Source organism: Ornithorhynchus anatinus, chromosome X1 (genome assembly GCF_004115215.2).
Source record: "Ornithorhynchus anatinus isolate Pmale09 chromosome X1, mOrnAna1.pri.v4, whole genome shotgun sequence".
NCBI classification, from domain to species: Eukaryota; Metazoa; Chordata; class Mammalia; order Monotremata; family Ornithorhynchidae; genus Ornithorhynchus; species Ornithorhynchus anatinus.
This window is the reverse complement of record NC_041749.1, coordinates 86009469-86034100: the sequence shown is the minus strand read 5'-3', so window position 1 is coordinate 86034100 and position 24632 is coordinate 86009469. Positions and strand designations below refer to the sequence as shown.

The following is a 24632-nucleotide window of genomic DNA, read 5'->3' as shown; positions in this document are numbered from 1 at the left end:
GTATTTGTTAAGCGCTTACTATGTGCCAAGCACTGTTCTCAGCACTGGGGTGGATACAAGGTAATCAAGTTGGCCCACGTGGGGCTCCCAGACTTAATCCCTATTTTAATAATAATGATAATAATGGCATTTGTTAAGTGCTTACTATGTGCCAAGCACTCTTCTAAGCGCTGGAGGGATACAAGGTGATCAGGTTGTCCCACGTGGGGCTCACAGTCTTAATCCCCATTTTACAGATGAGGTAATGAGGCACAGAGAAGTGAAGTGACTTGCCCAAATTCACACAGCTGACAAGTGGCGGAGCCGGAATTAGAACCCATGACCTCTGACTCCCAAGCCCAGGCTCTTTCCACTGAGCCACGCTGCTTCCCATTTTACAGATGAGGTAACTGAGGCCCAGAGAGGTGAAGTGACTTGTCCAAAATCACACAGCTGATAAGTGGCAGAGCTGGCATTAGAACCCACGCCCTCCGACTCCCAAGCCAGTGCTCTTTCCACTAAGCCAGTGCTTAACAAGTACCACAGTTAAGGACACGGAGCTGACGTGGTGGCAGGAGGAAGGGTGTGAGCAAGCGATCAGAGGCATCAGTCAATAGTATTAATTGAGCACTTACTGTGTGCAGAGCACTGTTCTAAGCCCATGGAAGAGTTCAGGTAACAGAGTTGGTAGACATGTTCCCTGTCCACGACGACTTTAATAATAATAATAATAATGTTGGTATTTGTTAAGCGCTTACTACGTGCAGAGCACTGTTCTAAGTGCTGGGGGAGATACAGGGTCATCAGGTTGTCCCACGTGAGGTTCACAGTCTTAATCCCCATTTGACATTTGGGGTCACTGAGGCACAGAGAAGTGAAGTGACTTGCCCACAGTCCCACAGCTGGCGAGTGGCAGAGTCGGGATTCGAACCCATGACCTCTGACTCCCAAGCCCGGGCTCTCGCCACTGAGCCACGCTGCTAGTTTACAGTCCAGAGGGGGAGGCAGACAGTATTTGAAATAAATTATGGATGCATACATAAGTGAATCGAGAATGAAGCTCAGGGAGGTGAGCCTGGGAAGAATGGAGAGCGCAAGCTGAGGTTTAGTGGACAAAGGGAACAGATAAGTTTTCTATGGAGAGAGCTGTGGTAGTCCCTTAAAGCCCATCATCGAGAATTTCTGCTTATTGTGGGGAGAATCTACTAGTAATAATAATGTTGGTATTTGTTAAGCGCTTACTATGTGCAGAACACTGTTCTAAGCGCTGGGGTAGATACAGGGTCATCAGGTTGTCTCACGTGAGGCTCACAGTCTTCATCCCCATTTTACATATGAGGTAAGTGAGGCCCAGAGAAGTGACGTGACTTGCCTACAGTCCCATAGCTGACAAGTGGCAGAGTCGGCATTCGAACCTATGACTTCGGACTCCCAAGCCCGGGCTCTTTCCACTGAGCCTATTCCCCTCATCTCCAGCGATTTAATATGTTCTCCAGAATAGTTAGCGTTTGAATTGGCCACTCTTCTGTTTGGGATTCTATATTTGTCCCTTTCTCTGAAAGAAGCAGCGTGGCTCAGTGGAAGGAACACGGGCTTAGGAGTCGCAGGTCGTGGGTTCTAATCCCGGCTCCGCCGCCTGTCATCTGTGTGACTTTGGGCAAGTCACTTCACTTCTCTGGGCCTCAGTTCCCTCATCTGGAAAACGGGGATGAAGACTGTGAGCCTCACGTGAGACAACCTGATTACCCTGTATCTACCCCAGCGCTTAGAACAGTGCTCGGCACGTAGTGAGTGCTTAACAAATACCGATGTTATTATTATTATTATTCTCTGTGTTGGCCTAATATCTTCCCTATGATTTTGCGGGAAAAGATGCCACTGATATAAATTTAAACTTTGTAAAAGTAAAATGTAGCTCATGGCCGTAGTAGACATTTTTTGTTCTTAAGAAACTGAGTTTGCTCCCTTGAGCCCCATGCGGGGCAGGGACTGTGCTTGATTAGTTCAGTGCTTGGCACCTAATAAGCGCTAATACCATTATAACCTCAAGTGTGTTATGTAAATTGCATCAGGCTTTTCTCGGAAACAGGTAAAACCTGCAGTTTCTTCCCAAGTGGGTTGGGTCTATGCTAAATAATAAATTGAATGAATTTTTTAAAAAATCCTCTGCATTCTTTTTGAAACCATCTAGGTAACTATTTCCTTCTCTCTGGGTCTTCGTGAGATAAGTATATCTAGCCGGGGACCTCTAATGACGATAATCATCATCATGGTATTTAAGTGCTTTTAAAGGCTTCCTGTGCTCATCATATCCAGCAGACATCCAGTTTGAGCCAGGCTTCCCGAACGAAGCTAATACCAGCAGAATATCCTGTCGTACACGATAAGGTGCAATAACATCCAACCCTTGGCTGTTGTTATTTGTAACGATAATAATAATGGTATTTGTTAAGCACTCACTATGTGCCAAGCACTGTTTTGAGCACTGGGGTAGATAAAGGGTAATCAAGTTGGCCCACGTGGGGCTCACGGTCTTAATCCCCTGAGGTAACTGAGGCACAAAGAAGTTAAGTGGCCTGCCCAAGGTCACAGAGCAGACAAGTAAAGCGACGTGGCTCAGTGGAAAGAGCACGGACTAGGGAGTCAGAGATCATGGGTTCAAATCCCAGCACTGCCACTTGTCAGCTGTGTGACTGTGGGCAAGTCACTTAACTTCTCTGTTACCTCATCTGCAAAATGGGGATTAAGACTGTGAGCCCCATGTGGGACAACCTGATCACCTTGTATCCCCCCGGTGCTTAGAACAGTGCTTGGCACATAGTAATCGCTTAACAAATGCCAGCATTAGTAGCGTGGCTCAGTAGAAAGAGCCTGGGCTTCAGAGTCAGAGGTCATGGGTTCGATTCCCGGCTCTGCCACTTGTCAGCTGTGTGACTGTGGGCAAGTCACTTCACTTCTCTGTGCCTCAGTTACCTCATCTGTAAAATGGGGATGAAGACTGTGAGCCTCACGTGGGACAACCTGATTACCCTGTATGTATCCCAGCTCTTAGAACAGTGCTCTGCGCATAGTAAGCGCTTAACAAATACCAACATCATCATTATTATTATTATTATTATTGCAAGTGGCGGAGCCAGGATTAGAACCCACGTCCTCTTTCCTCTAAGCCACGCTGCTTCTCTAAATGTGAACTGCTAGAGAAAAATGGAAGTCTAAATTCGAATGGCGAATTAAAAAAAAAAATTGGGCTCTTAAATGGTTAGAAATGTTGACAATAGGGTATTTAAAAAATATTACACTGTATTGCCGAGATTTTTAACATCCGGCTTGAGTGTAGCTATGCAGTATGTAAATAAATGAACTCTCAGTCTGGGGAGAGACCCTTTCAAGCACGGGAGGAACTCGAAGCTCCCCTGTACCAACCTTGTGAGGTAGTCTTAGTGTCCAGAAGTAGCAATCCTTCATTCCAGCAGGATGCGTTGTACGTTCTAGCTTCAGAAGGAACACACATTTTTACTTAGTGGGTAAATTTGCTACTGAAGGAGGTTGTGCTGGCAGAAAATAACAACCGTTTATGAAGGTGTAGTCGTGAGCACGTTTATATACAAGCGTTTAATAATTGGATCGCTCCCCCGATTAGACTGTAAGCCCATCAAAGGACAGGGACTGTCTCTATCTGTTGCCGATTTGTACATTCCAAGCGCTTAGTACAGTGCTTTGCACATAGTAAGCGCTCAATAAATACTATTGAATGAATGAATGAATGGAGGAAGAGTTAGGAATGTTGGGTGATAGTCCATCTCTAACCATGAGGAGGGTTAGCAAGGGGGGCAGCCGTCACAAGGTTCCTTCAAGTATCTTGTTGCCCCCGTTGGGAGTCACCAACCGAAAATCTCCCCTTCTCCGCTCCTGTCCCTCTGTCCTCTTGTCTTTCCCAGCAGAAAGGAGAAATCTTTCCGGATTTCTCACTTCCTCTCACTGTCTACCCCCTCCACCTGCATGTGACCACCATCCCTTCGCACTTTATCAAAACGCTGTCCCCCTTCTTCCCTCCCGACCGCCATCTTCAACCATTCACTTTCCAATGGCTTCTCCCCACTGCTTTCAAACATGCTCCTGTCTCCCCTATCCTAATAGAAACCTCCCTTGACCCCAGTCATTCATTCAGTCGTATTTATTGAGTGCTTACTGTGTGCAGAGCTCTGTACTAAGCGCTTGGAAGGTACAATTCAGCAACAAATAGAGACAATTCCTGCCCACAATGGGCTCACAGTCGGGGGGGGGGGAGGGTCAGTCATCAAAATAAGTAAACAGGTATCAATAGCGTCAATATAAATAAATAAGAATTACAGATATATACACAAATCATTAATAAAACAGTGCCGTGGGACGGGGAGGGGGGTAGAGCAGAGGGAGCGAGTAGGGGCGATGGGGAGTGGGGGGGAAGCAGAGGAAAAAGGGGGCTTAGTCCAGGAAGGCCTCCTGGAGGAGGTGAGCCTTCAGTAGGGCTTTGAAGGCGGGGAGTGTGCTAGTTTGGCGGATTTGAGGAGGGAGGGCATTCCAGGCCAGAGGTAGGGCGTGGGCCGGGGGTCGACGGAGGGACGAGCAAGAACGAGGCACAGTGAGAAGGTTAGCACCGGAGGAGCGGAGTGTGCGGGCTGGGCTGTAGAAGGAGAGAAGTGAGGTAAGAGGGGGCAAGGTGATGGAGAGCTTTGAAGACAATAGCGGGGAGTTTTTGCTTCATACGGAGGTTGATAGGCAACCACTGGAGATTTGGAGGAGGGGGGTGACGTGCCCAGAATGTTTCTGTAGAAGGATAATCCGGGCAGCAGAGTGAAATATAGACTGAAGCGGGGAACAGACAGGAGGTTGGGAGATCAGAAAGGAGGCTGATGCAGTAATCGAGTCGGGATATGATGAGTGGTTGTATCCCACCGTTGCCTCCAGTTATCACCCTATCTCCCTGCTACCATTCCTCTCCAATCACCTTGAGCAAGTCGTATACACCTGCTACCTCTCTTTTTAATGGCATCCAACCTCTCACTGTGTGCCAGGCACTGTATAAGCACAAGCTAATCATGGTGGACACAGTCTTAATCCCCATTTTACATATGCGGTAACTGAGGCACAGAGGCGTGAAAGTGACTAGCCCCTGGCCACGCAGCAGACAAGCGACAGAGTCTGAATCGGAACCCAGGTCCTTGGGACTCCCAGTCCCGTGCTCTATGCACTAGGTTAAGTTGCTTCTCTCCTCCAATTCTCTCCCTGACCCTCTCCAATTGGGTTCCCCACCCCCTTCCTTCCATGGAAACCACCCTTTTAGGTTACTAGTGATCTTCTTGCCAAATCCGATGGCTTCTACTCCGTCCTAATCCTCCTCAGCCTCTCAGCTGCCTTTGACCACCCCCTTCTCCTTGAAACATTATCCAACCTTGGCTTCAGTGGCACTCTCCTGGTTCTCCTCCCGTCACTTTCACTGCTCCTTCTCAGTCTTCTTAGCAGCTTCCTCCTCTGCCTCCCACCCCTTAATAGCGGTGTCCCTCGAGGCTCGGTTCAGGGTCCCCTTCTAGTCTCCGTCTACACCGGTTCCCTCGGAGAACTCATTCACTCCCGTGGTTTCAACTACCATCTCGACACAAATGATTCTCAAATCTACCATTCCACACCTGACCTTTCCCCTCTGCAGTCTCCTATTTCCTCCTGCCTTTAAAATATCTCTAATTGGCTATCCCAGCGACACCTCAAAGTAAACATGCCCTAAGCCAAATGCCTCGACTTCCCACCCAAAACCTGCCCTCCCCGTGTCCTTCCCATCACTGTAATAATAATGTTGGTATTTGTTAAGCGCTTACTATGTGCAGCGCACTGTTCTAAGCGCTAGGGTAGACACAGGGGAATCAGGTTGTCCCACATGGGGCTCACAGTCTTAATCCCCATTTTACAGATGGGGGAACTGAGGCACAGAGAAGTGAAGTGACTTGCCCACAGTCACACAGCTGACAAGTGGCAGAGCTGGGATTCATGACCTCTGACTCCAAAGCCCGTGCTCTTTCCACTGAGCCATGCACTGTAGACAACACCACTATCCTCCCTATCTCACAAGCCCTAACCTTGGCTTTATCTTCGACCCATCTCTCTCCTTTGACACTACCCCTCTCAGCCAAGCACCCATCCACTTCCACAGCAAACAGAAACTCCTTTTCGTTGGCTTTAAAGCAATCAGCTCGCCCCCATCTTACCTCACCTTGCTTATTTCCTTTTACAACCCACTCTGCACATTTCTTTTCTCCGCTGCCAACTTATTCACTGTACCTCGATCTCATCTATCTTGCCACCAACCCCTTTCCCACCTTCCTTCCCTAGCCTGGAACTCCCTCCCTCTCCACATATGCCAGACCACCACTCTCCCCACCTTCTAAACCTTATGAAAATCACATTGCCGCCAAGAGGTCTTTCCCATTTAAGCCTTCTTTTTCCCTACTCCTTCTCCTTTCTGTTTTGGCTTTTGTATTTGGATCTGTGCCGTTTTGGAACTTGGTATTCGCCCCACCCTCAGCCCTGCAGCACTTATGTGCCCATCCATAATCTGTTCATTTATATTAACATCTGTCACCACCTCTAGACTGTAAGGTCTTTGTGGGCAGGGAATGCGTCTACCAACTCTGTTGTACTCTCCCAAATGCTTAATACAGGACTCGGTGCACAGTGAGCACTCAGTAAATGCCATTGATGGATTTGAATGAAGACAGAATACTGGTCTAGATAGACCATTAAGTCTCTCTCGGTAATGATGAAGCCGAGAAGCACCGTGGCCTAGTGGAAAGAGCACGGGCTTGGGAATCAGGGGACCGGGTTCCAATCCTGGCTCCACCACTTCTCTGCCATGTGACTTTGGGCAAGTCACTTCACTGCTCTGTGCCTCAGTTTCCTCATCTGTAAAATGGGGATTAAATCCTACTCCCTCCTACTTAGACTGTGAGGCCCATGTGGACGGGGACTATGTCCAACTTGATTATCTTGCACCTGCCCCAGTGCCTAGTACAGTGCTTGGCACACAGTAAGCACCTAACATGCCACCGATATCATGCTGGTCCTTATGGATTTTAGTTCTTCTGTAACCAGTAAAGTTGATATAAGGTTCTCTTGTTGGAAGTATCTTTGAAAGGGCACTTCTCAATAACTGGCTAACATGAAACAACATGCAGGTCTTACGTGTGTCGTTCCTTTCACAGAACCAAGCTAAAGAACCACGAATATGAAACTCTAGATCATTTGGAATGTGATCTGAACTTAATGTTTGAAAACGCCAAACGCTATAATGTCCCCAACTCGGCCATCTATAAGCGAGTTTTGAAAATGCAGCAAGTTATGCAGGTAGGATATTTGGGTCTTGTTGAGAACGTGGCGTGTTCGGTGTGGTGGTGAAAGTTTGACATAGCCTATTCCCTCGAAGAAGTGTGTTAGAAATTCAGCACCATCTACCCAAATCCCTGTGCGCACAGTTAACGTTCGGTTAAATGCCCTCGAGTGGGTGAGTGGGTCATATTGCAGTGTTCAGAAAGTATCATCCCATCAGCTGATTCTTAGGGCTTGTGCAAGGCCGTGGCTACGTATTGAGTTCTGCCAGTGTCTGTTCTCTTTGCATTTTGGCTAGAACGTTGTTAGGGAATATGTGTTCAACAGCGTGCGTCTATTCAGCTGTAGCTGACGACGTGTCAGAAAAAGCAGTCTGAGCACACGCTTGCAACATTGGACTAGCCGAGTCCCACAGCATGAGTTTCTCGTAACATGGAGCTTGGCAAATACACGGCCCCTGCTTTCTAGGAAAACCGGATGCTTTGATTGCTTATCCCGCATAGCCACCGACGTATGGCCCATAATAGACATCTTAAACCTATGGCATTTCTCTTTTCATTTCCTCTGAGTCCACTACTTTGTAACTCCAAGTTTATTTGGCTGCAGAGCTTTAAAAATTCATGTGTTGCTTGAAAAGTGGATCTTCTTTCACCTCTCTCTCTCTCTTTTTCCCTCCCCCTCTCCCTGAACTTCCACTCTTCTCAGTTACACTGTCTCTTTCTCCCTAAAAGAAAGGGTACCAAAGAATCTCTTGAGTTGTTCAGGTAAAGCTTTGCTTAGTATGACCATCTTGTCTCTCATTTAGTCTAAAATTTAAGAATTGAGCTCAAGTACTTGATAGTCTGAACTGTTGTTGATGAGAATCGATTGCTTAAATCTTTAGGTCCATTTTTAACCCACTATTCTGTCTTGCAGACTTTCCTTAAATTGTAGTTATTGGAAATCTTTAATGATACTTTAATATTCATGCATCCTACTTGTGGTTGTATCTTTTGGAGTGAATCTGATCTGTGCTACTCTTTAATATTCATGGATTCTGGGCGCATTCAGCAGAGAGAGCTTGACTCTAGGGATTTGCTCTCGTTCAGGCAAAGAAGAAGGAGCTTGCTAGGAGAGACGACATAGAGGACGGAGACAGCATGATCTCTTCTGCTCCATCTGACACCGGTAGTGCCAAACGAAAAAGGTGAGGACTCTTTTGTTTCGTAACTCTATAGGTTTCCCTGCGGCATTTGCGTTCTCTACTTTTGGGGCGAGTGCAGAAATATGTGAGTAAGAGCTGTTGAATATGGCTTCGAAAATTACAAACTTTACTTTTCCCCTCCCTCATCGTGAGCTAGAAATAGAAAATGTTGTTTGAACTCAAGCAGGGTATCAGGAGGAATTAAAACGAACGGCATGTACTGTGGCAAAATCGTCTACTCTTCCACGCAGGAGTTTTCCAAACTGTGCCTTTGGTGATGTCGTGGGAGAGTTTGTTTCAGAATTTTGAAATCCTACCTCTGGTTAGAAAGCTATTTAGCCCAATCTCCCAGGGCCCAGGTTTACTCCTTGGGAGTGAGTTTAGCACTTTGGGCGGGGTGTTAACTCTTTCGGATCAGTGGGAGACCATCAAGTGCATTACCGCATGGCATTAAATCTGGGGTGGACAGAGTATGGCCCCAAGGCCTCATCAGTTCCCACACTTTGTCCAGCAAAAGAGAAAATCAATATCACATTGTCATTGCACATGTTTATAAGTGTTGCAGATTTGTGTAGGAACAACCTGAAGGGTTCTTTAAACAATAAATGTCATCACCATTTTATTGCTAGATGTCTGGTGTATGGGGCCCTCAGTAGTTTGCTTATAACCTTTCAATAGCCCTCCAGCCCAAATATTTGCTCAACCCTATATTAAATAATCTCCGGTGGCCCCCAGCGCCAAGTTTCCTCCCTGGCGGAAGTTAGGCACTTCCTTCAGGTAACCAGGGATTAGCGTATCGTAGCCTATGCTGGGAATACACTGCCGGAACGTACAAACTGGGTATTCTGAAAGAGCCACTGCACCTCTGACGGCATGTAGCATACAACAAAGGAATACGTATAGGCACCAGTGACACTGTAGACTTGTAATGTTTGAATTAAAAGGTAAGGGGGAGATCTCGACCACTTGTATTTCTTAAGTAAGTTGATGCTCATTTTGGAGGCCAGGTCTTCATCTGCCCCTTTTTGGTCCGTTGGCGTTTTACATCGTAAATCATGTCATTAAGTGCTTTCAAACTTTCCTTTCCCAGTCTCCTCTTTACTGTCCTTTCCCCACCTCTTCCCTCCCTCCTCCCCTTTTTGAAGAAGAATGTTGCAGGGGATATTCCAACGTAACGTTACTGTGAAATTTCTTTGAGATGTTGCATGCTTCAGGTCAGTGTGTAGGCTCAGGCAAAGTCAGTCAGGGAGGCTTTCTTTATGTGCAGTCTTTTTCAGTTCTACCTCTTCTACACAACAGTCAACGTGGACGGGAAGGATCGTTGACAGAATATTGGCCAAGTGGAGACAGAATATAGCTGGGCTCGAGACTTGGCTGATAGAGTTGGCAAAGATCATCAGTATCGGCTGAGTTGTCTAGCTGCTTTTCAGAAGCACACTAAGATTTTTAGGATCAATCAATCCACAGTATTTATTGAGCACTTACTATGTGCAGAGCAGTATACTAAGCGCTTAGGGAAGTACAACAAGAGTCGGTAGACACGTTCCCTGCCTACAGGGAGCTTTACACCCTCGTCAGTTGTTTAGAAAAGGGAGGTTGTGTTGTCCTCTCTCCCTCTTGTGATAAGAACTTTGGGGAAAAACTTTTATCTTGAAAAATAGCTTTTCACGGATTGTGGAGTAGTAGTGAAATTGATTGGAATTCCAGAGGTGTCCTTCTCCTCCATTCCTAGCCTATGAATTGCAAGATTCCAAGTTATTCCTTGTTATACCAGGGGCAACGGTGGAGAAATGAGAAACCAGATCAGAGACATCAAATCGAGGACATCTATAAGAGTGTAAATTATGTAACTCTACTACATCATCATTTGTGTTTTCCAGATCAGTCACCAATCAAAGATAAAAACTTCTCAGGCAAAAGAAGGTAACGAAGGCAATTAGTGATAGTATAATTGAGTGCCAGCATGACAGGACAGAGAGGCTATAGGAAAAAAAAAAAAGCAACCCCCCCCCCCCAAAAAAAAAGTAGCTGAGTGATGAAGAGAGACTAGCCCTGAGGGAATAGCTCCACAGACATTGTGTGTTTGGGCCTGCCATTTTATCGTGCAGATTAAATGAACTTGATTACCCTCTACCGCACTTTAAAACGAAAGAAACAGGCTTTTACAATCCACTTAGTTTTCCCAAGGGGCGACAGTATGTCTTTTCACCCATGTTTTGGTTAGGATGCCGTCGGGAAATTAGGAGCGCTCTTCAACACACGCCTGTCTGGGTATAATGTGATGTAAAATTACAAGAACTGGTTATACCTGTGTGCGTGGCAGTGAGCGAGGTGTGCGTGCTGATTACCAGGTTTTCCAAGACGCAAGATTTGTCTGTCAAGAACATAACCCTCACCTTCTAGCAGAATGTAGTATAACAACTTTCCAGTTCTGTTGAAGGCACCCAGGACTGCTAAGTGATGTATAGAAGTGGCAAGCGCAATTGAGAAGAACTGGACAAATCTAAATTATGTGTGGAAGAAGAAAAAAGCGAAGTTTGAAAATGCACTGCGGCCAAATGGATGTTAATGAGACAGTCCAGTACTGTAACTAGGGAAAATAATAGCCCCAAAAGTTAATGGATAACACTGCAGGGCTTGGTGGCTTTATAGGCTAACGATTTTGACTATGAGCCCCCTGTGGGATAGGGACTGTGATGATCTCTAACCCCAGTGCTTAGGACAGTGCTGGCAACGTAGTAAGCGATTAATAATAATAATAATAATGGTGGTATTGTTAAGCACTTACTATGTGTCAAGCACCGTTCTAAGCGCCGGGGGAGATACAGGGTAATCAGCTTGTCCCACGTGGGGCTCACGGTCATAATCCCCATTTTACAGATGAGGTAACTGAGGCCCCGAGAAGTTAAGTGACTTGCCCAAAGTCACACAGCTGATTAACAAATGCCACAGTCGTTCTTGTCATTAATATCATTGGGAAGAGACGCCTAGGCACTTCGACAGTGAAGGAAATGGGCTAATGTTGAACTCTGTCATAGGAATCAGGAACCACAATGAATTATTCATTTGTGCAGTGGTTTTTATTGAGTGCTTATTGTGTATAGAGCACTGTTAAGCGTTTGAGAGAGTACAATATAGCAATTAGCAGACCCATTCCCTGCCCACAACGAACCTGCAGTCTAGAGGGGGGAGACAGACATTAATATAAACTACAGATAAGTACGTAAATGCTGTGGGGCTGGGAGGGGGGATGAATAAAAGCAAGTCGGGGCGACGCAGAAGGAAGCGGGCGTAGTCAGGGAAGGCCTCTTGGAGGAGATGGGCCTTCAATAAGGCTTTGAAGCAGGGGGAGAGTAATTGTCCGTCAGATTGGAGGTGAGAGGGCGTTCCAGGCCAGCGGGAGGATGTGGGCGAGGGGTTGGCGGCATAACAAAATAGACGAGATTGACGTACAGTGAGAAGGTTAGCATTAGAGGAGCAAAGTGGGCGGGGCTGGGTTGTAGTAGGTGAGGTAGGAGGGTGCAAGGTGATGGAGTGCGTTAAAGCCAATGGTGAGGAGTTTTTGTTTGATGCGGAGGTGGATGGTCAACCAGCCGAGTTTCTTGAGGAGTGGGGAAACATGGCCTGAATTAGTAGTTACTAGTAAGGTAAATGAATCCAACCAGACCTGAATTTAAGTGTTAGGTGTTATGAAGCAGCGTGGCTCAGTGGAAAAGAGTACGGGCTTTGGAGTCAGGGCTCATGAGTTCGAATCCCAGCTCTGCCACTTGTCGGCTGTGTGACTGTGGGCAAGTCACTTAACTTCTCTTTGCCTCAGTTCCCTCATCTGTAAAATGGGGATTAAGACTGTGAGCCCCACGTGGGACAACCTGATTCCCCTATGTCTACCCCAGCTCTTAGAACAGTGCTTGGCACATAGCCTTAACAAATACCAACATTATTATTATTATTATTATTCTTGTTCTGCCTTATCTCCTTTCATAATACCAAACAATGAAAGAACAGTTGGGAAGCATGATTATAGATTTGTTGTACTCCTTACTGTGAGAATAAGCTTCCCCCACAAATTTAAAGATGTCTTCGGTATTCAAGCATGTTTTCCAGGTGCTCTTTTTTGTGTTCAAAGAGAAATAATCTGTGATCTTTCTTTCTTGACCATATTTAATTTGTGAGACCTATGTTTGCTGATTGTGCTTCTCTTTATTAATGATGTGTGTTTCTCCTTTCCCAGGAACACTCATGACAGTGATGTGTTGGGTCTCAGGAGGCTGTCCAGGTGTGCATACATTTTACATATATATAAATGTATTTGTAAATGGTGAACTCTGATATAGCATGAGCTGAGTTAATTTGAAGAAATGGGAAACCTACGTTAAGGCACGGGAAGCATAAAGGTTTACCTTTGTGTCAGTTTAAAGAGGAAGCATCTTCTGCAAAATAAAGATGTAATCAATAGAAATAATATTCACAGGTCCCTTAGACCAAAGATCAAAAGCGTGACCCTGAGTCCTTTTGGGGGTGACCCCAGTTTATAATTATCTGGGCCGATAAAGCTTACTCGCCTTTATGCCTGTCGGTTTTGGTAAGAAGGCAGCGTGGGCACACAGTGCTGGTGCAGGGTATCCAGGAAGGGGAAGGTAAGATAGACCTAACTCTTCTCACTTAGAATATTGTTTTAACAAATTGTGAAAGGGGTGAGAAATAGGGAGGAAATAGCTCTGGCAATATCGTCCAAGATGATGCCAGGACACGTGGCTGCCGATTTGGTTTTAGGTGCCCCCGACTGACAAGATTGTCTTCAGAAACTCTGAATTTATTCATATTCTATTGAAAGATCTTCCTGTTAACCCCATCACTTCCTCGTGGGCATGTATATTATGGTAACCAGATTCGGAAAGCTGAATTCATAGAACCAGTTGCAACTCAAGATGTACCAGCAGTAAAAATGCTGGTTTTATCGATCTCCTGTTTGCATAGTTCAGACTGAGCAGCTTATGAGAGGTTGTGGATTGAGGGGGGCAGGGAGGGGATTGTGGAGAAGTGTACATTTTTTTCCACTCGTCCACACTGCTGGTTTAAGGAATCATAACCAAAGCGTGGCTTTGTTTTTTAAGTTCACGAGCATCCCTATCATCATTAACTTTGCCCGTGATTTTTGCCAAAGAGTGTAATCCTTGGAAGAGGGGAGGGATGGGAAGTTGGGGATGAGAGAAAATGGAAAATCTCAACCTTAAAAGGTATTGCAAATGGACAAGCTAAATGGTGAAGAGAAATACCCACTATTGTGGACCACTGTGTTGGTTTTTCTAAATTTGATAATGGCTTTCTAACTCTGAAATTGTTTTTAACCTAGTATTTCGGTATATTTAGACATAATTAGCAAAGCAAGTCCATACGTGTTCACTTGCCACAGAGTGTGGGAAAAGAACTGAGAATACTCAAAGGACTTGAGGTTGTTTTAATTATTTTCTTTTTTATGCATTCTGTTTTAGCCAGTTAGCTAATAAAGATGACATTACAAATGACATAAAACAGCCACCATCTAAAAATTAGTCTGCTTTATAATAAATCTTAATCAGATCAGAGCGGTATTTCCTAGTTGTCTGTTCTGATTTCAGATTTAGAGCTTGTCCCAATAAAAGCTGCCAAGTGTCAAAGTCAGTGAAGAAAAATCAATCACCTATCATTTGTCTCGGGTCAGCCAGGATTATCAGATCAGTTCCTATGCCTCGCTTATAAAGAGATCAGTTAAATATGTTTCATCTGTGTTCTTCTGGCAGTGCCAGGAAAATGTAAACCTGTTAACTTGGCTGTAATTGCACCCAAATTTATTTGAAAAATATCATTTACAAAGCTCATGCAGTAGACTCAGGATCTTTGAGAGCTAGTAGGGCTCTCAAACATTTGTTGTTTTTTTTCCTCCGTTATAAGGGAATGACAATTTGGGGGCTGTCAGAAACACAGCCCCAGGAACCTGGCTGTTCCTCTTGGGTAAATCACCAGGAGTGAACGTTTCTAGAAAACTGCCTTGATTATTCCTGCAGGGAAACCTTTATCCTTGCTGAGGCCATTATTGAATAAGCCTTTTGACCTTGTAAGCTTAAAGTGGTATTCTCAAATCTGTTTATTGTTAAATTCAGCTCCCAGAAGTATAGACAGCGTGGCTCAGTGAAAAGAGCACGGGCTTGGGAGTCAGAGGTCATGGGTTCTAATCCCGGCTCCGCCACTTGTCAGCTGTGTAACTTTGGGCAAGTCACTTCACTTCTCTGTGCCTCAGTTCCCTCATCTGTAAAATGGGGATTGAGACTATGAGCCCCACGTGGACAACCCAATTACCTTGTATCCCCCCCAGCACTTAGAACAGTGCTTGGCACATAGTAAGCACTTAACAAATACCATCATCATTATTATTGTAATTACACAGGAGTCGAATTGGTCTTTTCCAGCCTGCTGGATTTGAGTATAGAATTCGGAAATATGGAAGCCCAAGTTTTTAAGTTTTATGAAGGCATGTTTTCAGCCTGCTCAAATCTTTGTGGATGGACAGCTATCTATCGAGAGCCTTCTCCTCATGACTTTCTGGCTAAATATGGGTTGGGAAAACTATTACTACCATATCTTCATCCCAGGGTGCCTCCCAGGAGCTGGTATAGCTGCTAAAAAAGAACCCGACTCCAAAATCACAAAGGCTCTTTGCCATTGCAAAGCCACAGGGAGAGAGGTGGTCTGTAATGAGTAGCTTATTTGCAAGAGAAGGACTTGCAAACTACTGAAGGAAGAAAATGCCAAAAACCAGAAATAGATAAAAGAGCTTGAGAGTTATTCCTGTGATGAGGATCACATGCAAAACTGTGGTCCACCTTTCTGCTTTATATGAGGCCTTCATCTTTTCTTGGCTAACTTCAAAAAAAGCGCCTCAGAGGAAGCCGTGTTGTTGCCCTTGAAATCCTTTAAACGCATTATAGAATCCTGATTTTTAAAACATCTGGGTGTTTTTTTGGTAAACTCCTGGCTGAATGTTGAGAGGAACACTTCTGTGAGATGAAACTTGACCGTCTAAGTGGGAGAGTGACGGGAGAAGTATTTGTCCTAAAACTGTTACCTCGTGGGGACGATTGCTTTCATCCAGCCTCTCAATTGGGTCCTGGGAAGACCTGTTCTCTCAAAGGGAGCCAAGCATCTGCTCAGCTCCTTTTTCTTACTTTTCCGTTTATCTGCTGAGTTGGTGGCTACTGGTTCCAGTCCAGACTTTATTTGATCAAAAGAGCTGCTTAACGATATGTGGGGGAACTACAATCTTGGAGGAGGAGGGGGGAAGCCTCTCTAAAGCAAGACAACTTCCTGGTACTTACCTTAAGCTCTTGACCCTTTATTGCCAATGGTAATCTTGCAGAGTGAGCGTCAAAGAGATTGATCTGCTCCCCTTGTTAGGTTCGGGTAAACTCGGTCCACAGGGACAGATGGCTCAGCTTCATGCAGCTTTGTTTTATTTGTCTTCAAAGGACAAATTGGGTTTGAGTTTGAACTGCTAATTAGGATGTCATTCTCTCTGGTTATCAAGCCAGATCTGTTCTTGCCCAGTGGAGCAAATTGCAGGTTTTTAGGAATCCCAGGTTAGCTTCCACTGGGGCTTTTCATTCATTCATTCATTCATTCAATAGTATTTATTGAGCACTGTACTAAGCGCTTGGAATGTACAAATCGGCAGCAGATAGAGACAGTCCCTGCCCTTTGACTGGCTTACTGTCTAATCGGGGGAGACAGACAGACAAGAACAATGGCAATAAATAGAGTCAAGGGGAAGAACATCTCATTAAAAACAATAGCAAATAAATAGAATCAGGGTGATGTACATCTCATTAAACAAAATAAATAGGGTGATGAAGATATATACAGTTGAGCGGACGAATACAGCGCTGAGGAGATGGGATGGGAGAGGGGGAGGAGTGGGGGGAAAGGTAAAGGGGCTTTTAACCCAGGATCCCAGGACTGAACCTCCCACAGTCACTATCTGGACATTTACTTTGGAAATTGCCTGCCGGCTCAAGAATGGGACTCCCCCTTCGCTCGTGTTTCCCTAAAGGGTTTCCTAGAGAGCATAGCATTTTTTGCAGGCGTATGTATATATATTCGATGAAAAGTACAATTAATGAGAAATATTTGCCAGAAAGATATATGCAATTTCATTTTCATTCTTGCTAGAAGAAGTGAATTGCTCTCCTTACTTCCCTCACTTTCTCTGTCTTCCACTCCCCCCACTCCCCACCTAATAGCAAAAAGAACATAAGAAAGCAGAGGATGAAGATCTTATTCAATGTTGTTCTTGAGGCCCGGGAGCCAGGGTCAGGCCGAAGACTTTGCGATCTGTTTATGGTTAAGCCATCCAAAAAGGACTATCCTGATTATTATAAAATTATCTTGGAGCCAATGGACTTAAAAATCATTGAGCATAACATCCGCAATGATAAATACTCAGGAGAAGAAGGTATGATAGAAGATATGAAGCTAATGTTCCGAAATGCAAGACACTATAATGAAGAAGGCTCACAGGTACTGTTTATATTGCATAGGAATAATTCTTTTCATGCTTCATTGCATAAGGAAATGTTTTGTAGTCTGAAAATTTTTAGAAGAATCCAGCTTGGATTATTCCTTTAAGTGGCTATGTGTTATTTTTTTTTTCCATTCTTGGTTAAAAAGAAGCGGTTTGGCCTAGTGGAAAGAGCATTAGCCCGAGTGTCAAAGGACCGGGCTACTAATCCCAGCTCTGCTACTTGCCTGCTCTGTGACTGTGGACGAGTCATTTAACTTCTCTGGGCCTCAAGCTTCCTTATCTGTAAAATGGGGATTCAGTACCCATTTTCTCGCCTACTTAGACTGTGAGCCCATGTGGGACAGGGACTGTGTCTGACTTAGTTATCTTTCGTCTACCCCAGGACTTCGTTCAATGCTTGGCACATAGGAAGTGCTTAAAAAATGCCGCTATCATTATTTTTAGTCATAGTATTGTAATAATTATAATTACGGTATTTCAGCACTGTACTAAACACTTGTATTTATAACAATACAAAGAAAAATCCAAACTTTATTAGAGCTATTTCAGGCTGGCTTTACTATTAAAGTTCAGATATGTGTGTTTTAAAATGTCCATTAACATTAAATATTCATCTATTTCATAGTCAATCTATTCATGCAACATAGGTTGCACAAGGAATACTATTGAAATGGTTCATCAGTTGATCAGTGGTATTTATTGAACGCTTACTGTGTGCAGGGCACTGTATTGAGCATTTGGGAAAGTACAGTGCAACAGAATTGGTAGACATATTCCCTGCCCACAACCAGTTTATAGTCTAGAGGATCGTGTAAAGACCTCAAGTGTTCAAACTTCAGGAGAGCAGCATGGTCTACCAGATAGGGCATGGGGCCAGGAGTCGGAAGGACCTGGGTTCTAATCCCTGCTCTGCCACTTGTCTGCTGTGTGACCATGGGCAAGTCACTTCACTTCTCTGTGCCTCAGTTATCTCATCCATAAAATGGGCATTAAGACCGTGAGCCCCATGAGACTGTGTCCATCCTGATTATCTCGTATCTATCCCAGGACTTAATACAGTTCCTGGCACATAGGAAGCCATTAAAAAATACCATTAAAAAACCCCTACAATAACTATTGAAGATTAATTGTAAATCAAGCCTGGAAAATACATTAAAAAAACAAGTGAAAAGGAAATATTGCCTGTCTCGTATAGTTGGAATTAAACCTGGGGGCTAATACAGCTTTGTTTCCTTTAGGAAAACACGGTAAAATTATGGTCCTTTTTACAGAAACGGGGTGTAGTCTCTAAGCCCTCTCCTGAAATACCGAATTTCTTTGCCAAATTACCATCTACACTTTAAAACTTTTCATAGGAGGCGTCAAACATAACACTTCTAAGTGTAATTGCTCAGTCTTGTGTCTCATGAAGCATTTCACGAAATGGATTGGTTCCATCCGAATCAGTGTCGAGTACCAGTGTTATGTGTAGCATCATGCTTATTCAATTCTTTGCTAGTGTAGCAAGATGAACCTCTCACCCTTCCTTTAGCCTCCTTTGGCTTTGTTAAATGTTGCTACTCCCACCCCCATCCCACATATATTTATTTATATATAAATAAATGTGGCCCCAAACCTGTTTTTAAAGACCGCCAAGAAATTCAGGTGGTCGTGGTATAATGACTGTAGGGTGCTGCAGAAATTTTTGGAGTCTCAGCTGATTCTTTAATTACTTTCCCGTTTTTGAATTTCTTTATGACGACTAGGTGTACAACGATGCGCATGTCCTGGAGAAAATGCTCAAAGATAAAAGAAAAGAGCTGGGGCCTCTACCTGATGATGATGAAATGGTCTCCCCCAAACTCAAGCTAAGTAAGACTGCCTTGTGTATCCTCATTTAGATGAGCGCCTTGTGATGCGAAATCCAGAGGGGGATGCTGCATGAGTTTCTCGTTGTGCTGGCTGGATGATAGCACTTCTTAGGTTAAGATGAATAATGTGGTTCTGTACATCAGTATTTCCGCAGCACTTGCTTTGTGGCGGGTGTGGTGAGGGGCAGCGTCACGCTGTCGAGATGCTCAGTGAGAAAATTGCTACTCAGTAAATGCAACCAAAATGCTCCTTTTCGAATGTTTAATCATGGATGTATTTTCTAAATGGATTGAGCAACTTTTTAGTTTAGCATTTTGTAACTTGGAGCTGAAAACTCAGGTAAAGAAACTCTGTAAGCAGATGGAATTTTGTATTGTCCTATTGCCTATTCTGTAGGCCTGTTTTTATTAAAGTTAAAATGTCAGTGGTCAAATCCCCTGACACCTCCCACCACACACACACCAAATTTTGTCTTACCCTAGATCTTTGACACCCTAATCAGTCAATCAGTAGTATTTATTAAGCACTTATCGTGTGCAAATCACTGTACTAAGCACTTGGGAGAGAATAATAGAATGAGTAGATATGATCCTTGCCCTCAGATTGAATATCTTGTAATCTGAAGGGGAAGATAGACGTTATAATAAATTCCATGTAGGAAGAAGCAGTGGAGTAATAAGGATATGCACAAAAATACAGTGGGATGGGGGTGGGAGTAGCAAAGTGCTTGGAGGGTACAGATTTAAGTGTGTAGGTTGGGTAATGAAGAAGGGAGGGAAGATAGGGTGGGGAGGCGATAGGTTAGTCAGGGAAGGCTTCCTGGAAAAGAGATGATTTCAAGTAGGTCTTTGAAGATGGGGAGAGTGGCCGTCTGTCGGATATGAAGGAGGAGGGAGTTCCAGACAGGTGGGTGGGTTGTGAGCAAGGGGTTACCAGCGGGAGACTAGATGGAGGCACAGTGAGTAGATTGATGTTAGAGGAGCAAAGTTAATTGCAGTGGGAGAAGAGCGAAGATAGATAAGGGGGAAAGAGCTTATTGACTGCCTTAAATTAATTGTAGTATTTGCTAAGCATTTATTATGTGCCAGGCACTGTACTAAGCACTGGAGTGGACACAAGCAAATTGGGTCTTAATCTCCATTTTACAGTTGAGGTAACTGAGGCACAGAGAAGTTTTGGGGTTTTTTGTTTTGGTTTTGGGTTCTTTTGTTGTTGTTTTGTTTGTTTTCGTTTTTTAAGGAAAATGATACGAAAAGCAGAGTGAGGTATGGACCGGAAAGACTGGAGGCAGGGAAGTCGGCGAGAAGGCTGATGCAGTTGTCAGGACAGGATATGACAAGTGGTCGGACCAGTTTGGTAGTAGTTTGGGGTTGAAGGGGAAGGGGCGGATTCTAGAGATGTGAAGATAGAGCAGACAGGATTTGGTGACTGACTATGTGGATTGAAGGCGAGAGAGGAGTCAAGAATAATGCCAAGGAGAACGGTGGTGGGGTCAATAGTGATGGGAAGTATGCGGAAGGACAGAGCTTGGATGGGAAGATGAGGATTTTGGTGTCGGACATGTTGATTTGGAGGTGTCAGTGGGACATCCAAATAGAGATGCAGGAGGAAATACGAGACTGCAGGAAAGGAAAGAGATCAGGGCTGGAGAGGGAGATTTGGGAGGAAGCCACGGGAAGCAGGTGAGTTCTCCAAGGGAGTGGGTGCAGATAGAGAATAAAAGAGGATCCAGATCTGAGCTTTTTTTTTTTATGGTATTTGTTAAGCACTTAATACGTGCTTAACCCTGGGGTATCTACAAGATCATCAGGTTGGACACAATCCCTGTCCCACATGGGGCTCACAGTCTAAGTCGAAAGAAGGATAATTTAATCCCCGTTTTGCAGGCGGGGTGACTGAAGTACAGAGAAGTTAAGTGACTTGCCCAGTGCCACACAGCAGATAAGTGGCAAGCCGAGGTTAGAACCCAAGTCTGTCTCCCAGGCCCGTGTGCTTTCCACTAGGCCATGCACATTTTGGGGGTGAGAGGCAGAGGAGAATGACAAAAGAGCCCCTCAAAGAAATGATCAGATGTACGATCTTCAAGGGAATTGGGGAGAGAGTTTGAAACTTGCTGTAAAAACTACTGGGGCAGCTCATTGCTCTGCACTCCTGATAAGATCCTAGCCTGTTTTCCTGGACAGGTAACTGAATACCTATCGAGCGATCCATGGCATTTATTGAGTACCCTTGGAGTGTTAGGCACTGTACTAAGCACTTAGAAGAGTACCAGTAGCAAGACCCCTGACCCTGTGTGGCTTCAGACCAAATTACAGTACGACTGACAGGCTCTCTTCACCACTCCGAACACAGTGGAACTGCAGGGAGCAGCCCCGTGACCTTTATACTTACGGCGATGGATCAGGAATCCCATATTAGGCAGGAGTAGTGCTTTTGTTTTTCCCGAAGCGCTATCGCATCGGCGATCTCATTTTATTTATCCTCAGAGACGAGTGTTGTTATCATCCCCAATTTACAAGTGAGGAAGCCGAGGCTTTAGAGAAGCTAAGTGACTTGCCTAATGTTACCCTCGACAGACCTCTGGCCTGGCAATCACTGCACAGATTTGACTGCCCAGAGAAGTTCGGCAAGATTTAACCGCTGCTTTATAATGGCAATGGGCAGTTGAGTCCGAGTTGAAGGTGACCAGTCTGGACTATTTCATCTGTGCTCTGATGGCAGATAGACAAGAAGACACGCAGGTGATTATGACTGCCTCAAGGACTTGGAGGCACTTTGGAGTGACAGTAAGCCTGAAGAAAAGCGGGTTTTGAACCACTCTGCACCCGGAAGCCCCCACACAAAACCCGAACTTTTCATTGGCAACACAGAGCTTAGTGCCGTCGCCAAATCCTCTCCACTGGGCAGTACGTGAATCCCGCAATGCACTGATAGACAAAGGAGGAGAAAACCCAATTAAGAAAACGTTACTTATGGGAAATAATCATTCACCACACATCACAGTTGCCAGCTTTCCATTTTGAGTGTGGGTCTCAGGAGGGCTGGGGGTGAAAGGATGGCAGGACTTTTGGCAGAGGAGTAAGTGGGATGAGGCTTGGAGCGGCAAGCAGAGGTCAAACCGCTAGCAGATCAGAAAGGTGGTATTTTGGGGTGCTTTTTCGGCCTCACTGAAGCTATTAGTTCTTTTCAGTTCTACTCAGAAGCTCTCATGTTTAAAGGCGATCCAGAGCCAACAGAATCTGTGGGAGTGGAAATACTAGCTCCTCGCCGTTAGACTACAGGCTCCTCGAGGGGAGGGTTCACCAGTCTGCTTCTGTTGTCGGTTACCCATGCTGTTAGTGTAGCACTGTGCAAAGTGGTGATCCGAAATGAGGTGCGCACACAAGCGGGGCGGGAAGAACAAATTAAGCGGCAGTGAAGAACAGTCTCAAATATGACATTGAAAAGCAGGCTGTCGGGAGACAGCTGCAGCCGGCGGACCTGCCCTAACTGCCGAAATCTGGAGTGAGGTTGCTCTGCTTGAGCAGAAGCATTGACAAGCTCGGGAGACCAAAGCAGATTTGTGAAACAGCATGGCCAAGTGGAAAGAACCCAGGCCCAGGAGTCAGAGGACCTGGCTTTTCATCCTGGCTACACCACTTGCCTGCTATATATATTACCTGGGACAAGTCATTTCACTGCTCCGTGCCTCAGTTTCATCCTCTGTTGGATAGGGACTCGATACCTATTCTCCTTCCCTCTTAGACTCTGAGCTCTATGTGGGACAGGGGCCGTGTCCATTCTGATTATCTGGTGTCCAGTCCTCGGTGTAGTGCTTGGCACATAGGAAGTGCTTAACAGATACCAGTTATTATGAGCTTACGTCTGTGAAGAAATTGGTAAATAACTATGCGTAATGAATTAAAATATTGAATTAGGAGCATTTGAATCAGGGAATTGAAGTCCTGAGAGTGTGTACTGTGACTCCTTAAAATATGAATATCTGATTTATATCGATTAGACTGTAAGCCCGTGAGAGGGCAGGGACCGTCTCTGTTGCCGATTCGTACATTCCAAGCGCTTAGTACAGTGCTCTGCACATAGTAAGCGCTCAGTAAATGTTACTGAATATTTATCTCTGGGCCTGTAAATCAGGGTCGATTGGGCCAAAGAAAAGGGTGTGCTGTGACGGGGTGGCCTGTTCTCCCCCTCTTTTTAGATATCCATGGACCTGGTGGGTCCCAGGGTTGTAGCAGGTCTAATTAAGTGTGGCCACACACCATTAGAAAATGAAGTCAGGACTCTCTCTGACTGTCAGATGTTAGGTCACTGACAGATTTGCCAAATCCTAAAATCTGGTGGAAAGCCTCGGTGCAGAAAGAGCCAATAGAACCTTTCTATAATGAACTTGATTTTCACACTGCGAAGAAGCCTTCTGTCAGTCCCCACAGTCCACTTTGTAAAGTATTTTAAGACAGCCATGTAAAGAACTCCCATGCCCAAAGCTTCAACTCTACACACACACACCGCCTCACCCCACCAGCCCTTCAGATTCACTAAACATCTTTTGTCTGTTAGCTCCCATGAGGGCAGGGACCGTGTCTACTAACTATTGTAGTGTACTCTCCCAAGCGTTTAGTACAGAGCTCTGCACACAGGAAGCTCTCAGTAAATACCGTCGATGGATTGATTGCAACTCCCTCCCTCTCCCTTCCTATCCCGCCGATCACACCTCTCCCCATGTTGCAAGCCCTTTTGAAATCACATCTCCTCCAGGAAGCCTTCCCCGATTAATTTCTTATCACCCCACCTTATATCCCCCCTACACACGCACTGCAACTTAAGTCCTCCTATACCACCTAAGCCCTGCAGTAGTCGCAACCCTTCCAGGCCCCCCTATGCACAATTAGAACAGTGCTTGACACATAATAAGCGCTTCACAAATGCCATCATCAATATAGCTCATAAACGCTATTACTTCCCCTTATCTGCCTGTCATCCCTAGGTTCAAAAAAAAAAAAATCTCTGGTTTAACCCTTTAAAATGTGTTTCTCTAGGTCGGAAGAGTGGTATTTCCCCTAAAAAGTCCAAATACATGACCCCGATGCAGCAAAAACTAAATGAAGTGTATGAGGCGGTAAAGAACTACACAGATAAACGAGGTCGTCGACTAAGTGCCATATTTCTGAGACTTCCTTCTAGATCTGAGCTGCCTGACTATTATTTGACCATCAAAAAGCCAGTCGATATGGAAAAGATAAGAAGTCATATGATGGCCAACAAATACCAAGACATAGACTCCATGGTCGAAGACTTTGTGATGATGTTCAACAATGCGTGTACCTACAATGAGCCCGAATCTCTGATTTATAAAGATGCCTTAGTCCTACACAAGGTTTTGCTGGAAACTCGAAGAGACATTGAAGGAGATGAGGACTCTCATGTCCCTAACGTAACCCTGCTCATCCAGGAACTTATCCATAATCTTTTTGTGTCGGTAATGAGCCATCAAGATGATGAGGGGAGGTGCTACAGCGACTCCTTAGCTGAAATTCCTGCTGTCGATCCCAACTTTCCAAACAAACCACCTCTTACTTTTGACATAATTCGGAAGAACGTTGAGAATAATCGCTACAGGAGACTAGACTTGTTTCAGGAGCAGATGTTTGAAGTCCTGGAGAGAGCAAGAAGAATGAACCGGTAAGACTTGTGTACTTCTGGAGGACGGGT

At 44.9% G+C, this 24632-nt stretch overlaps 1 protein-coding gene across 7 annotated transcripts in view; it reads left to right on the top strand.

Moving 5' to 3' along the window:
- The window catches only part of PBRM1 (polybromo 1), a 98906-nt gene that overhangs the window by 41000 nt on the left and 33274 nt on the right, over positions 1 to 24632 (top strand). For all 7 annotated transcript variants that reach the window (XM_029051173.2, XM_029051169.2, XM_029051170.2 and 4 more), the window contains 6 exons: positions 7212 to 7353; positions 8424 to 8521; positions 12750 to 12794; positions 16792 to 17068; positions 18818 to 18923; positions 23960 to 24602. In XM_029051173.2, coding sequence (XP_028907006.1) covers positions 7212 to 7353; positions 8424 to 8521; positions 12750 to 12794; positions 16792 to 17068; positions 18818 to 18923; positions 23960 to 24602 — 1311 coding nt within the window. The remainder of the gene's footprint in view (positions 1 to 7211; positions 7354 to 8423; positions 8522 to 12749; positions 12795 to 16791; positions 17069 to 18817; positions 18924 to 23959; positions 24603 to 24632) is intronic.